The sequence below is a fragment of the Staurois parvus genome, unplaced genomic scaffold (assembly GCF_062004578.1).
Source record: "Staurois parvus isolate SC_StPar_1 unplaced genomic scaffold, SC_StPar_1.0 ptg002034l, whole genome shotgun sequence".
Taxonomy (NCBI): domain Eukaryota; kingdom Metazoa; phylum Chordata; class Amphibia; order Anura; family Ranidae; genus Staurois; species Staurois parvus.
In genome coordinates, this window is record NW_028319830.1 from 171,671 (window position 1) to 188,596 (window position 16,926).

Below are 16,926 nucleotides of genomic sequence, written 5' to 3' on the forward strand. Positions count from 1 at the left end.
AGACAGTTCCAATTCCAGCAAAGAGACAGCCTCGTATCCATAAAAGAGACAGCCTCATATCCATAAAAGAGACAGCCTCATATACATGGGACAGGAGTGTTACTCGCTACTGACATGTAGGTATTGGGTTGGGCTAAATCCAGGTCTCTTTTGCACCCCCCCACCCAACAACTCAGACCCTATCATATTGGAGGGGTAATTATCTCCTCCCTTTCCCTTTTCATCACACAAGTTCATACATTTTTTGCTTTGTTGTATTATATCCTTTTCTCTTTTTATTTTTATTATAGATGTACAATGACTATTATAAGTGCATGTACTGTATATTTATTTATTTTTTACCTATCGTTGTAGATTGAAATTTTGTCTGCATGTATAAAAGGCATGGATCCTGAGGAAGCAGGTCCCTCGCAAAACGCGTCGATCTTTAACACCAATATATACACCAAATGAATGTTTTATGTGCATGTTGATAGAGTTAAATGGTTTATCTCAACCCTCTGCATTCACACCTTCGCAACATTCTGTGTTTTTTGGTGCATGTGTTGTGTGTCAGCATAGGGCTGCCCAATCACGATATTTTGGACACTAAGCCAAGTGCGTTTTGCGTTCCAAATTTTGTCGCACGACACACATACAAAAAAAAGGGGGAACTGCTTGCGCAATAATGGCGCCATAACTGCCTTGCGCATTTTGCCACTTTTTTGCATGTTTCTGGAAATGCAGGCATCAATGTGTGTTATTGCCAGCGTTCCCGGAACACTTAGATGTGAATGCAACTTAAAGCGGAGTTCCACCCAAAAACAGAAGCTCCACTTTTCTGCCTCATTCCCCCTTCCACTGCCACATTTGGCACTTTTTGGGTGGGAGCAGGTACCTGGTTTTGACAGGCTCCATCGGTTTTGACAGGTTCACCATGGCAAACTGAGCTGGTAGTTATCCTGCCCCCCCCCTGCAGCAGCCTTCTGGGACACTTCCAAGGTCCCAGAGGACTGTGGCCCATTCACAAAGTGCAGCGAGCTTCACGCACGTGACTTCACTGCCGGTTTCCCTTAGTCAAGATGGCGGCACCAGCGTTCAACAGCTTATTGAAGAATCGGCTTGGGGCAAGGACACTGCTGGATCCCTAGACAGGTAAGTACCCTAATATTAAAAGTCAGCACCTTCAGAATTTGCAGCTGCTGACTTTTAATTTTTTTGGGGGGGGATGGGCAAGAGCCTGAACTCCGCTTTAAGTGCTACATCTACAGAACAGCTTGTTCTGTTGAAAAACAACAGATCACAGAGGTGAAAATAATGGAAAGAAAGTCTAAGAAAGAAAACTAGTGCAGCCATCACATTGAATGATTGATATGCTGTAATATATGAATTTTTTGGTTTTGCGCTTAATACCGCATTAATCCTCACACAGATACAACGTACCAGCAAGTATCTTCGTGCCGCATCCACATCTTCCTGCTTGTATGGGTTGATGGGTTCAGCCCAGTCACAGTTGAGGGTGATGGAGATTTGTCCTCCCTGTGTGGCTCTGTATTTGTCATTGTACAAGTGCCAGGCCTCAGCATGAGCCTTTATCAGGTTGTGTCCCGCCACATACACCGCGACTCCCGGGGAACTAATGCCTTGTATTTGAAAGAAAACATTACTGATCAACAGGATCACATCAAATTATCACTTTATATTAAAGTGTATCTAAAGGCAAATATTTAGCTTTGGATAGAGTGGTCAATGGTTAGAATGTGTGTTCCTGATGGGGAGTTTTCAATACAACAGAAAGAGAAGGGATATATTTCCATGGTGACACTTGTTCCAGTGGTAACTGTCTAAAAGAAGCATCCTTTACAATAAAGAGATTTCCTCTCACTTCCTGTAGTGTCCACAAAACAGGAAGTGAAGGGAAATCTATCTAATGGGACATATAATGGCAGAAATAAAGAGGTTTTGACTATTCCCTACTCTATCTAAAAAAAAAAAAAGACTCGTGGCTTTAGAACAGTGGTCCCCAAAATGTGGCTCCTGGACCACATACAGCCCTTTGCTTGCCAGAGGATTTACTCCCCTTCCTGACCAGGCCCTTTGCTTGCCTTTAACCACTTGCTCTCCAGAGGATTTACTCCCCTTCCTGACCAGGCCATTGTTGCGTTATGGCGCTGCGTTAATTTAACTGACGATTGGCGGTCATGCAACGCTGCACCGAAATTAAATTTACGTCCTTTTTTTCCCAAGAATTGAGCTTTCCTTCGGTGGTAAAAAATTCCTTCCTGATCCCCCAAGAGGCAATTGGATATTCCCTGGATCAACTTTACCTATAAATGTTAGTATCCAGTTATATTCTGTGTATCTAAGAAAGAATTCAGGTCTTTTTTAAAGCAATCCACCAAGCTGGCCAGAACCAACTCTTGGGAGTCTATTCCACATTTTCACAGCTTTCACTGTGAAGAAACCTTTCCGTGTTTGGAGATTAAATTTCATTTCCTCCATATAGATTATCATTAAATGTAAAGTTGCTGTAAACCTCAGACCTGAAATATGAACAAAGCATATACCTCTATCTAAACTAAAAAAAAAAGACTTGTGGCTTTAGAACAGTGGTCCCCAAACTGTGGCTCTTGGGCCACATGCATCCCTTTGCTTGCCTTTAACCACTTTCCCTCCTGAGGATTTCCCCCCCTTCCTGACCAGGCCATTGTTTGCGTTACGGCGCTGCGTTACTTTAACTGACGATTGAGTGGTCATGCAACGCTGCACCCAAATGAAATTTACATTTTTTTTCCCCATGAATTGAGCTTTCTTTCGGTGGTATTTGATCGCCTGTGCATTTTTCTTTTTGCGCTATAAGCAAAAAAAGACCAACAATTTTCAGAAAAAAAAGCAATATTTTAGACTTTTTGCTATTAACCATGTTCAGTAAAAAAATTATAAAAATCTCTCTCTCTAGTTTCAAATGGTAAAGTGGCATCTCTACTTACCTTCTAAGGATTACTTGATTTGTTTTCTATTGTTTATTTTTATTTTCACTTAGAATGAAGTGTCTTGCTGAGTGTCGGACCATAGGACCGCACTAGGATCCTGCCTAAGCTCATTGTCACCTGAATTGCTGCCATACAACCAAAGCTTTGATAATTGACAGGTTAACCCTCCTCCAGCAGCCTGCACATTCAATCTGAGACAAACTTTATGTATCAAGAATGAATTACTCCAATGAATTAGGTAGTTTCATAACCCTTACCAGGTGCAAACGAGCCTTCTCCATATCCGAGATAGGCAACGATGTATGGTTCGTTGAGGGTGATCCAGAACTTCACTCTGTCCCCCAATCTCTGGAAGAGCAGATCCGCGTACTCTCTAAATCTCTCCACTATAGTTTCATTTTCCCAGCCACCTACATTCTGCAGAGCTTGTGGCAGGTCCCAGTGATATATTGTCACCTGGATGTAAAGATATATATTTGTCTTACTGTCAAGTGTTGATAAAGTGAGCTAGATGGTGATTGGACATTACAAACACTGAGCTTGAATATAAAATCTTTCCCCATAGCATAAGCAATCAAGGCACAAAATCCATCTTGGCCAATCACTAGCTTTCTCCTGAGAAATGGTTGGCAGATGGTGCTTTCTGCTACCTGTGAACATAGTTACATAGTTAGTCTGGCTGAAAAAAGAAAAAAGTCCATCCAGTTCAACCATTAAAAAAAAAAGTGATAATCCTATACCCACGGTTGATCCAGTGGAAGGCAAAAAAAAAATCCCCAGCAAAGCATAATCCAGTTTTCTCCTGCAGGGGAAAAAATTCCTTCCTGATCCCCCGAGAGGCAATCGGATATTCCCTGGATCTACTTTACCTATAAATGTTAGTATCCAGTTATATTCTGTGTATCTAGGAAAGAATCGAGGACTTTTTTAAAGCAATCCACTGAGCTGGCCAGAACCAACTCTTGAGGGAGTCTATTCCACATTTTCACAGCTCTCACTGTGAAGAAACCTTTCCATGTTTGGAAATTAATTTTTTTTTCCTCCATATAGATTATCATTCAATTTGAAGTCGCTGTAAACCTCAGACATGAAATATGAACAAAGCATATCCCTCTATAGTGTGTACTTGTCTCAATCTACAGCACCGAGTGTAATTTCTGTCTGCTGCCTTTTTCCTCTTATCTCATGAATCACTGCTGACACCTAGACAAAAAAGGTGAGGGACCTCCGACACACAGCATGTGATTGACAGCCTCAATTCCTGTGTGGAGGGGGGGGGGGGGTGTCACTTCCCTCTAATCAGAGACCAGAGCTCCCCTCACTGATCTCTACAGTGGGTACCTTCAGCTCCCCTCCCCCTGCTTTTCAGAGCTGAAAGATCCTGTGTAAAGTCTCCACTTTGAACAGATGTAGAGAAGAGATGGCAGCAGATAAACGAATACAACTTACGTAGCAGGATTTATTTCATCTCTGTGTATCGCCTGAGGCTAATCACTTCACTGGGTATATGTAAGGTATAACAACCACTTTAAACTAGACATATGTTATGGTATATTGAAGCCATTTTAAACAGATGGATGAATAGAGTAAAAAAAGCAAGAAATATATACAATTCCTGGAGAAAATGCTGTTTGAGGCTCCCTTCAGAGCTTGTCTCTTGATCAAAAGCCCAGACCTTTAGTTAGAAGAAAGGGAGAATAAATGTTCAGATCTCCTGATCCTCACCTTCAGCAGAAACCACTTGACCAAACACCCAAGCTCTTGGTCATGTGACCAGCACTAGCCGAAGTCTAAAGCAGTATATTTGCCTGTCCGAGCAAGGCTGAAGTGACGGAATAAAGTTAGATTTTCTGCCAAAATGACCTTGTCCTTGGACACAAGAGCCAACAAGGTAGCAATGAAAGGTTGTGTCAAGGCTTGAACACCTTTAATTTACGGTTGTGTCACTAAAGAGGGAATCCTGCAATCATAAGGATGAATAAAAGAATGTTTGACTTTAGCTAACTTGTGGTCATCAGTGTCCTCTTTACTGAAAAGGAAAAAACCTTGAAGTTTGAAGATACGAGTTGAAGTGTACAAGTATCTTCTAGCTGAGCAGATATTATGGTCAACAACGGGAACAATAAATGTTTGCCTTACCTGGGGACCAATACCGGCATCCAGTAAGGCATCGATGAGCCGAATGTAGTAATTGAGCCCTGGTTCATTCACAAAGTTTGTTGTACCATCTGGAAGAACCCTGGGCCAGGAGATGGAGAAGCGGTAGTGGGTGGCCTTCAGACTCTTTAGCATCTCTATATCTTCATCAATCCGGTTGTAACTGTTGCAAGCTACATCTCCAGTCCCTCCATCTATAATCTTGGACGCTGTGTGTGAGAATTGGTCCCAGATGCTGATCCCTTTCCCGTCTGCCCTCCAAGCTCCCTCAATCTACAGGTCAGGATGAAGATAGGGTTAGGGCACAATACATTCCTGAGTACAAGTTCAATTATGAACTAGTGATTTAATAAGATATCAAAAAGAATAAGAGTGGTCTCAGGTTGGTGGATCATCCATTTGTGCACACTGTCCAATCCACAACAACCCTATGGTAATTTAGGTGGACCATTTCCACATGGTGTGGGTCTGTTAGGTACTGGGACCCCTCCTGCTGTCACGTAGACCTGGACCCTGCTCACTTCTAGGGTTCTATGGCAAGTGAGAGAAAATTTTCATGATGTGCTATTAACCCCACCTGTCAAATAGAATATAGTGAATGCAAAGGCCTATATCTGATTTACCCACTAAGGCTGGATTTACATCTTTTGGTAACAGGCATTAAAATGTTACTAACACCAGGACACTAAATTCACTATATCTGGTCTCCCACAGTACACAGAACATGGAAATGCAATTATTTTAGTAAATAGAAACTGCTAAATACCTTTTCTCATCATCAGCATATAGCAGTCTTGTGACTTCTATCAGTGACCAGCTGAGAACTTGTTAATCTAGTAGGAGGAGTTTTCATTCTTTTCTGACTGTCCTATGAGGCTGCATAACCCCTGACCCTCTGTCTAGACAGCGCTGATTGGCCCTATGCAATACACACCACACAGATTATGTGTAGACTTGCCACTGCTGCTCTAACTATGGCAGGTGGATTGGGGACAGCATAAGAAGGGGAGGATCAGAGAAGACAGGATCAAACTGCCTTTTTACATAAAGCAGAGAATTAACCCCTTAAGTTCCAAAGTGAGTATAACAAGCATGCTTTACTGCATATACAGACTTTTACTGTTGTGGGTTTACTGAAAGAATTCCAGTTATAGCATTTTTTCATAGTTGCATTGCTGGATACAACATAGTAACAAGCTGGATATACCATACCCCTGGAATCCTCATGGAAGCTGAAAATTATTGCAGTAGGCAACACTACTACAGTGGTCACTCCGAGCTTCTTAGGTCCTGTGTCAAGCGGTGTCCTGCTGCATTGTAAATGCAGGAGGTTAGCTGCTTGGCACAGGCACTATTCAGAAAATTATTGGCATTTTCTCAATGAACGCAAAGAATTCTCTGATTGGACGAGTTGAGAGCGTTGTCAGTACCCTGTTTCTCCACCTTGTTCAATTGAAGAACGCATTCCCTGAATTGCATCTGAGCCTGCCACTTCCTGTGTTGGTGAGAACCATTTCCTTACCGGGAACACCAGCAGCAATAAAAACCTTGCACAGCTTCCAACTTCAACTCCATCCAAACTAAGGAAGACTTTTGGCCAGAGTTGGCCAGAGTTCCATATTAAGAAGGCAGGTAATCATTTTCAATGTACAGCAAACTGCAGCAACCAGTCACAACTTATCTTTACTCACGTGACTACAGTGACCTGACACCTGATCAAATGCACATATTTGCCAGCACACCTAGGAGCATCTAACTACATCCAAATCTTTATTGAAGAATAATCACATCACAGAAACATAGTGTGGTCACATGCCTGATGAAGGGGTCCTGCTCCGAAACGTTGCACTATGTGTCTGTGATGTGATCATTCTATAAAGAGTTGGACGTAATTGGATGATCTATGATGTGCTGGCGAAAAAATGTGCATTTGACCCACGATGTCTTCAGTTCCAGATGGTTGTTGTTACAGCACCCGCTACTCCTAAAGCCTTATCCAAGAAAGTGTGTGATGGGAATATTGATATTTCATTATCTGACATCTGATCAGTCACTGAGGAAAATACTGTACATGCTTATGCCTGTCATGGAAACCATTTGCCAGGGAAAAAAGATTGTCCAGAAAACCACCATTGCTGTACCTGATAAGCAGAGGAGGCCACACCCCAAGCGAAGTCCGGGCGGAATTCATCAAGCAGGAAACCATCATCTCTAGACTGTACTATTCCGTTGTCATGTATCACCTCGGCGTAATAAATGGCTGTGCGCTTGGCTGTCCTTGGGCGATTGGGATTATTGAAATCCACATGATGAAGTCCAAACCGAAGTCGATATCCTTGTTCCCACTCAAAGGTGTCCATTAATGACCACGCACAGTAACCCTTTAGATCGACACCATCCAGGCTATAAGCTTCACAAAAGAAACAGGAACATTTTTCAAAATCAAATTTTATAGATTTCTAGGAACATCTTCTAGTACAATCATCATCCTTGATGAGCGACTGCTGTGAGAAATCGTTTACAAGTGAGTATTGTTTTCACTATACACTTATTGACAGAGCTCCTGCCTTTCCTGATCTCTGTGTTGGGCTTTAATACTGTGAATCACTGATCCAGAGACACCACTACAGCACTCTGGCTTTCCAGCAGGGGATTTAAAGAAAGCAGCTCTGGGTGCAATACTTACATCCTCCAGAGAGTGGCGCTGTAGTTCATTTCTGCTGCTAAATATCCCCATCTTGTGGTTTGAGCGATGCCCAATGTTATTCAACCCTGATGACATCAATTGATGGCAAGGCGTCGTAGACTGGGCATCACCATGACGCACTGCACTTACATAAAATGATGCAGGGAGAGAAATCATCAGTACTGCCATCTGTATCAATAAGGTGATAGTAAAGGCTAAATGTTTTAAATAAAAGAGATGTTGTGTTTACCTGCTCTGTGAAATGATATTGCACAGAACATTCCCTTACCTCCCCTTCTGGAAGTCCCCCTCCAGTGCTGTCTGCTCCTTCTTCCTTCGAGTGCCCTATACTATGGGGGCACCTCTGCAGACGCACTCCTGAGCTGTGCTGTGTGTGTCCATAGACACACAGAGCACTGGTAAGCCATGCCCCTGCTCGCTCCTCACAGGAGTCTGACTGACAGCAGCAGAAATTCAGGCAGGCTCCAACTGCCTTGCTAGAACAAGTAGTTGGAGTGGCCAGTTACCTTAAGGCAGAGTATGCATTACAGTAAAAACCTTTTGGGTTTAGAACCAATTTATTGGCTGTCCATTACAGGAGAGGATCTAAAAAGGACCTTGTGTGTTCCATGTCTGACCTAAAGATACCTGGAAAAGGTTGAGGGGTCTTTATTCCAGGGGAATGAGAGCCGCTTATCTGCATACTTGTTCTAGGCCAGTGACTTGGGAAGTAAAACCAGCAGGCCAGCATGACCACTGGACAGGTAGACAAATTTTCAAAGGGAAGTCATCTGTGGCATAATACTGTAAATATGTAGATGGTCCTCTCATGACAGACTTCCTTTAAAAGGTAGCTTCTGAACAGGGGCGGACTGACCATTTGGAAACTCGGGCACTGGGTCAGTAGGGGGCCCCATTAGAATACCCTGGTACCTTTTTCATAGTCTTTTTTGAGTTTGGGCAAGGACACAGGGGCCCCATGAACCTCTATTGCCCAGGGGCCCCATGGGTTGTCAGTCTGCCCCTGCTTCTGAATAATCTAGGTATTGGAGAACCGTGAGCCTTTCATCAGCTTAAAATGTCTGCTAGTGTTTATCATTAAAAAAGAGCATTGATTTTGTGAGATGTGTTAGATAGACAGACAGACAGATAGATAGATAGATAGATAGATAGATAGATAGACAGACTGTTTACAGACCTTTCAATGCTTCATCAATGTATGTCTTGTAATATTCTATTCGGGCAATGTCATCAAAATCTGGGTTACTGTCCATCGAAAGTCCACTTTCAGTGACATAGATTGGGACATCTCCGTACTCTTCTTTAACCCAATTAAGAAGCCTCCTCATCCCCCAGGCTACTGCCCTGTAAACATCATAAAAAGCTGTGGTAGGCCAACTATCGTCAAATCTTTCTACTATATCAATATCAGCATTGAAAGACGGAGGGTGCAAGCTGTTAATTGTCTGCTGAACTATTTTGGTGGTGTAGATGTTAATACAGAAAACATCAGCTGTGCCCTGGATGTAGGCCTTCTCTTCATCTGTAAAAGCAGGAAGTCTGGAGGATGAGAGACCCTGTAGTGCACTCTTGTTGGCCACTTGCCACTTCATGGCCTCTGGATAATCGCCATTTATGAATATGGGGTGAGCAAACCACCCCAGTGTGAACTGTAGGTAGCGGTCAGCGGCTTCAATGTCCTTTGGATCTGTTTGGTCATTGGGTTCCACCCAATTTGTGTTGAGGCTTAATGAGATCACACCTTGTTGGTTCCCTCGATAATTATCATCATATGTGTGGTATACTCTGGCATGGGCTCTTAACAAGTTGTGACCTATTCTGTATGGAGCATAGCCAGGGTCTTTTACTGCAGGTGGGTGTACACCAGTACCATAGCCAGCTGTTGCAATAGTGTATGGCTGGTGGAATGTCATCCAGAACTTGACCCTATCTCCAAATGTCCTAAAGCAAAAGTCAGCATAGTTATTGAAGGCTTCAATAACGGTATCATTCTCCCAGCCACCCAAATCTTGGAGAGCTTTGGGAAGATCGAAGTGGTAGAGGGTCACCATTGGAGAAATGTTACTTGCTAGTAGACCATCAATGAGTCTGTTGTAGTAGTCAACACCTTTGTCATTGGCCGTGCCTTGTCCAGTTGGAAATATTCTAGACCAGGAGATGGAGAAACGATAACTGTTCACTCCTAAGCCTCTAAGCATGTATAAGTCCGCATCTAGCTGGTGGTAACTGTCAGATGCTATGTCCCCATTACCATTTGCAAATATATTTCCAGGTACATGTGTAAATGTGTCCCATATACTGGGTCCCTTTCCATCTTCATCCCATGCTCCTTCCACCTGGTAGGCTGATGTGGAAACCCCCCATTTGAAATCTTCTGGAACAGCTGCATAATGATACATGTCTCTTTCGAAGGCTGTCTGCCCAGAAAACTTCTCCCACACAACTTTTGCCTTTGAAGGAACTTCCGACGCCGAATGGGAAGCCAGCTTTTGAGACTGCTGCCATTTTGGACTTGAAAGCTTTTTGTCAGTTTTGAGACTTGGAAAGCCGTTGTTCTTAATAATGGTGGAGTATGAATAGGCGGACGCTTTCGGGGTCCGTTGTCTGTTTGAGTTTTGGAAATCAACGTGATGTAAGCCAAACCTCTGGCTATATCCCTCAGGACCCTCAAAGCCATCCAAGAGAGACCGGACTATGTATGATCTTATAATCACACCATCAGAATTGAATGCTGAAAGTAAAATAAGGAGGCACAAAGGTCAGAATATGTAAAAATATTTAAGGCAGGGTGAAGAATTACTTATTGTATCAAACGAATACTCCCATAAAGCATGACAAATGAACATTTAAAGCACCACTGGGTGGGAAGTAATATGTGGCGGCAGGTATGAAGTGAGTGCATCCTTAGCCAGCAGGCTACCAAACCTTTCTGACATGGCTAAATGTTAACCCCATCCCAGCCCATGTAATTAGTACTCTGACAGTGTATAGCATTATCTGATCTCTGTATTGATGTCACTGGTGATGTCAGTGGCAGTTAGTCAGCCCCCAGCGTAAGTTAGTGTCAGATTGCCTGCCGCACTATCACAGTCCCTTTATAAGTCGCTGATCATGTCCATTAGTAGTATGAAAAATAATGAAAAAAATTTAAATTCCAGTATTTATACTATAGTTTGCAGGCGCTATAACTTTCACACACACCAATCAAAATACACTTGTAGCAGAATACATTTTATCCAAAACGTATGAAGAAATTTTTAATGTTTTTATTGGATATGTTTTAAAGCAGAAAGTAAAATATATTGTGTTTATTTTCTAAATTTCCGGTCATTTTTCCTTTATATCGCAAAAAAAAAAAAAAAAACCCCAGTGGTGATCATATACCACCAAAATAAAGCTCTATTTGTGTGAAAAGAATTATATAAATTTTATTTGGTACAGCATTACATGACAATTACCAGTTAAAATATTGCAGAGCTGAATACCAATAAATGGCGTGGCAGCCCTGTAGCAATTATGCTATGGGGTGGTCTTAAAGTGGTAAATCATCAAACAAAAAACCCATTGGCTGTTTCTTAAGTTGAAGGATTGATTGTGCATGTGGCTGCGGGGCAACTACAGGAAAAGACCAAGGGACCTATAGAATTGCTGGCTCCTATGGGGGTACTGCTACATGGCCATTCAGTAACTGCCTGCCCATACAAGAGGTACAGGCAGACAGATGACTGCATGTCTGCAGTATCCTGACAATGCAGGATCTACAGATTGTGGGTGCAATGCTTTATAGGGTTCAGAGTTAAAAAAAAAATACATGCATATTTTTTACAAAAAACAAAAAGAAAGCGCCAATCAACAATAATTAATCCTGTAAAGCTGCAAACCTCTAACCCAAAATATTGGTGAAAAGTAAAAAACACAAAATCGGAATGCGCTTACATCATATCAAAATTTCATATATCGTGCAAAAAAATGTCCAAACGCTATGAATTTATATTGTGAAAAAAGTCCCCAGTGAACCTCTTTATAAATTATTATTCATATACAAAAGTCCAACATCCCAAAACATTTCTTCTTGAAAACAAATAAATCCACCGTGCTTAATCCACCACCAGATGAATGGAATAAACTCACCAGAGCTTAATGCTGATCAAATTATAAATCAGCAAAAGCGTATTTGCTCTGGGAGCGATGAGAAAATCCAAAGAAGCACCCCTCTGTAATTTGAAATCCAGACACCAGGAGCAATACTCTGCAGCCACTCTGCGATATGGCCAGGACTTTTTATACATCGATCATCCTCCAAATAAATGGCAGTATCACTCAGAAATAAAGGAAAGGCATGATGGTGCAGTAAGTAAAAACTGTATATATTTATTAAAAATTCATCTTACTCACAAAGCAAGTGTCCACCTGACACTGGTATAACAAGCGGCAGAGATATAAGGAAGCATATAATGGACGAACTCCGTTCACCGCGGACACCTCGCCGACAGTTGCCGGGAACGTCCTGACGTCATCCAATAGGCTCCGCCCTACGCGTTTCGTCACTCTGACGTCCGCTCCGTGAGGACGTCAGAGTGACGAAACGCGTAGGGCGGAGCCTATTGGATGACGTCAGGACGTTCCCGGCAACTGTCGGCGAGGTGTCCGCGGTGAACGGAGTTCGTCCATTATATGCTTCCTTATATCTCTGCCGCTTGTTATACCAGTGTCAGGTGGACACTTGCTTTGTGAGTAAGATGAATTTTTAATAAATATATACAGTTTTTACTTACTGCACCATCATGCCTTTCCTTTATTTCTGAGTGATACTGCCATTTATTTGGAGGATGATCGATGTATAAAAAGTCCTGGCCATATCGCAGAGTGGCTGCAGAGTATTGCTCCTGGTGTCTGGATTTCAAATTACAGAGGGGTGCTTCTTTGGATTTTCTCATCGCTCCCAGAGCAAATACGCTTTTGCTGATTTATAATTTGATCAGCATTAAGCTCTGGTGAGTTTATTCCATTCATCTGGTGGTGGATTAAGCACGGTGAATTTATTTGTTTTCAAGAAGAAATGTTTTGGGATGTTGGACTTTTGTATATGAATAATAATTTATAAAGAGGTTCACTGGGGACTTTTTTCACAATATAAATTTATAGCGTTTGGACATTTTTTTGCACGATATATGAAATTTTGATATGATGTAAGCGCATTCCGATTTTATGCATATTTTTTACCTGCAAAAATATGTGCATTTTTTTTTTTTTTTTACACAGAGGCCTTAGCCTTTTAAATGAAGGCCCTCCCCTTAATTAAAGTTCATTCTCTTCCTACAATGGCTTGCTGGATACATAGCAAAATAGGGGTCCCTAGAATTTTTTAAAAAAGTATTGGCAACAGCAAAATTAGAAGTGTTATGAAGACAGATTGAGCCCCTTGGGTAAGCCTAATAGAATGTCAGTTTGCCCATACAGAGCAAAGTGGTAGGTTACCCTAATATATCACCCTCACCCACAGACACTCACCTCCCTTGCACTCCCCCTATCTCTGTCCACTGTGGGTCTAAAGCGGGTCACACATGGATGGAAACTTGGCCGGTTCAGCAATGTATGGACCAGCTGGTTGTACACAAGTCTATCGATCAACTTGAGAACAACCAGCCTGTTGGGTTTTTCCTTGAATGATCAGTGCCGCTGGCTATAGCCGGTAACACTGATCATTGTATTCTTATGGTGGCAGAACACAATAGCACTATGGGAGAAATTCCCCCATCCACACTTAAAGGGTGGATGGAAGAGTCAACAGATTTTTGTATTGGTGAATGAAAAAATTTACAATGTAAGGTCTACCTAAATCTTCTCCCCCAATGTAAGAATGTTTGATCCTGGCATATTAAGAGGAATAAGGCCGGCTATACATGGGTCGAAATTCGACCGATTTTTGGTCCGAAAATCGGACCTAAAAATAATTGGCTGATTTTCGCCCTGCTAGTGGGTCAATGGCACCGGCCGATTTTCGTGGTTCCTCCCCTTTTTTGGTGATCGGGCATGTTGGAAAATTTGTGAAAAATTACCAATTTTCGACTCAATGATGGTCAAATCGTACGATCGTTTATGAATATGCGCATGAGCTGTGACCTGGAAGGAACATAAGTTTCGCATGTTATATGGGGTGAACTTTATGACTTGGTCGGCCGATTTTTGAAATCAATGATGGTACCATCAGATTACTGAGCGAACGACGTTTCCGATTTTCGGACGAAAAATTGTTTGGAATTTGAACTATGTATGGTCTGCATAAAAGAAGGTCACATGCTCTCCTATACTAGAATAATCAGGTATTTCTGAGGGCTCCGACAGGTTGACAACTGAGTGGCAGAGGAAGGTAACTATCAATGAGCTGAGGTAGGCATTCAATAGAAATGATTGTATATTGAATGTGCAAAGTGACAGATTCTCTTTAAATTCAAATTCTCAAGCCCTTTAAATTTCACATTTCTTAATAAATGGACATTACCTTTAAGCGCCTCATTGATGTAGGAGGTCAGGTACTGCACTCTGTCCGTGTCATTGAATACATCTGCCATACTGGATGTTGGCATTCCATTGCCAGTTATGAATATTGATATTACTGCTTTCCCATACTCTTCCTTGACAAAATTCAAAATCCTCCTGAGCCCCCATGGCACAACAGAGATCCATGGAGAGGCGGTGGTTGGCCAGGATGGATCCACATGTGTAGTAAACCCACCAATGTTTTCATAGCTGGGCTCACAAGGAGAGCTGCTAGAGACATTGACCAGCCGGGACGTGTAGTGCGAGATCCCAAGGAAGTCTGCTGTACCTAGAATATAAGTTTTCTCTGCTTCAGTGAAAGTGGGCAATGGGGCCACTATGGTGGGGCACTGTGTGGTCTTCTGGTGTACCTGTGCCTTCAGAACCTCTGGGTAGTCTCCATTCAACAGAATAGGATGAGCGAACCATCCCAGCATGAACTGGACATATCGCTCTGCAGCGCTCACACTTTCTGGGTCATTGGGGTTAGCCGGCTCTGCCCAGTCTGAATTCAGAGAGATGCCCACCGCTCCATATTGCTCGGCACGGTACTTATCATCAAAGACATGCCAGGCCCTTGCGTGAGCCTTCACAATATTATGGGTCACCTGTGAAAATGACAGAAGAAAGCATCTTACTGAGCAGGCAGTTTTGCTTACAGAATGACATATCGTAAAATTTCAAATATGGCTAAAATGTAGGTGAAGCCAAAACGTTTTCCATGTTTTGGATAGGATTGGGATTACAATCCCTGAATGATTTTACTGCTATCCAGAAGGAGTGGATTTCTCTTACTTTAGGAAGCTATCCTCTCACACTTTTCAGTTGTACCTAAAGTGGTTGTAAACCCTTACATATACCCAGTGAAGTGACTGGCCTCAGGTGATACACAGAGATATAACAAATCCTCTTACATAGGTTGTACCTGTTTATCTGCAATATTCTCTTCTCTACATCTGTTCAACATCACAAATTTATTAGGCTTGTCTGAGCTGTCAGAAAACAAGGGGCGAAGAGCTGAAATTACACACTGCAGAGCTCAATGAAGGAGAGCTCTGAAAGCTGGTTGGAGGGAAGACACATGCCCCTTCACACAGCACACAGGAACAGAGCTGAGGTTGTCAATCACAGGCTGTGTGGTAGAGATCCCTCCTGTGTCGCCATTTTTCTCTTGGTGTCAGTAAAATGTGTCAAAAGTGACTCATGCTGATAGCAGAGGAACAAGTCAGCAGACAGAAATTACATTAAGTGCTCTGACAAGTACACACTTTAGAGGGATATGCTTTGTTCATATTTCACGTCTGAGGTTTACAACCACTTTAAGACAGAATGTGAAAGGGAATCACCTCAATGGGATAGAGGTGGAAAAAAACACATCCTATCTTATCTGATCACTTTACACTTAACCCCTAAAATCAGCCCTTAAAACCCAATCCTGAGAAAAAAAAAAAAAAAAAAGAGTCTCCCTTAAGGTGTTGGCTGCAATACTCACCTCCTCTCTGATGATGTCTGGCGGTGCGGATTCAGTGCGGTTCTAAAAAGAGTCATGTCTGATTTCTGAGCAGTGCGGTCCAGTTCAGGTATGGATTACAGGCTATTGAATTCTATGGGAACTGTTCCTAATGTGCGTATGTGTGAACAAGATAAGATCCCGAGCTAATCCTGTCCTGAACCTGATGGAAACCTGACAAACCTGACATGAACCTGTGAACAACTGCTGTATCAATTAGCTGTGAAACCTGAGCTTCAATCTGCACTGCACATGTGTGAGAGCTGATTCACATATATGAGGTACAGATTGAAGCTCAGGTTTCACAGCTAATTGATACAGCAGTTGTTCTCAGGTTCATGTCAGGGCTACATCAGGTTCAGGATAAGATTATTATTATACAGGATTTATTATATTATTATACAGCATTTATATAGTGCCAACACTTTGCTCAGCGCTTTACAATATAACGGGAGACAATACAGCAACAATACAGTTCAATACAAGAGGGAAAGGAGGGCCTTGATCCTGGGAGCTTACAATCTAGGATTAGCTCGGTATCTTATCTTGTTCACACAAATGTGGATTAGAAACGGTTCCCATAGAAGTCAATAGCCTGTAATCCACACCTGAACCTGAAGCCACTGCTCAGTAATCCCCCATGACTCTTTTTTAAAACAGCACTGAATCTGCACCGGACATATGTGAACAGGCACCATAGGAAGCAATGTTCTTTCGCATATAATGCGGATTGGATGTGGGTCAAACCGCATCCAATCCGCATGTGAATGGGCACCTCCTGTATGGAGAAACTAGTCGCATGCATTTCTCAGGTGTAATTTTGGCCCATTCTTCCACACAGTCTTCAAATCTTGAAGGTTCCATGGGCCTCTTCTATGAACTCTGATCTTTAGTTCTTTCTGTAGATTTTCTATTGAATTCAAGTCAGGTGATTGGCTGGGCCATTCTAGTAGCTTTATTTTCTTAGAAGCCAATTGAGTTTCCTTGGCTTTGTGTTTGGGATCATTGTCTTGCTGAAATGTCCACCCTCGTTTCATCTT

General features: G+C 42.3%; 1 protein-coding gene across 1 annotated transcript in view; it reads right to left on the reverse strand.

The window, feature by feature from the left end:
• The window catches only part of LOC149432952 (lactase/phlorizin hydrolase-like), a 61,614-nt gene that overhangs the window by 10,572 nt on the left and 34,116 nt on the right, over window positions 1-16,926 (reverse strand). Inside the window, exons 7-12 of the mRNA XM_089664776.1 lie at window positions 14,339-14,984; window positions 9,014-10,567; window positions 7,271-7,539; window positions 5,112-5,402; window positions 3,230-3,428; window positions 1,423-1,622 (exon numbers count right to left, since the gene is read on the reverse strand). Coding sequence (XP_089520902.1) covers window positions 1,423-1,622; window positions 3,230-3,428; window positions 5,112-5,402; window positions 7,271-7,539; window positions 9,014-10,567; window positions 14,339-14,984 — 3,159 coding nt within the window. The remainder of the gene's footprint in view (window positions 1-1,422; window positions 1,623-3,229; window positions 3,429-5,111; window positions 5,403-7,270; window positions 7,540-9,013; window positions 10,568-14,338; window positions 14,985-16,926) is intronic.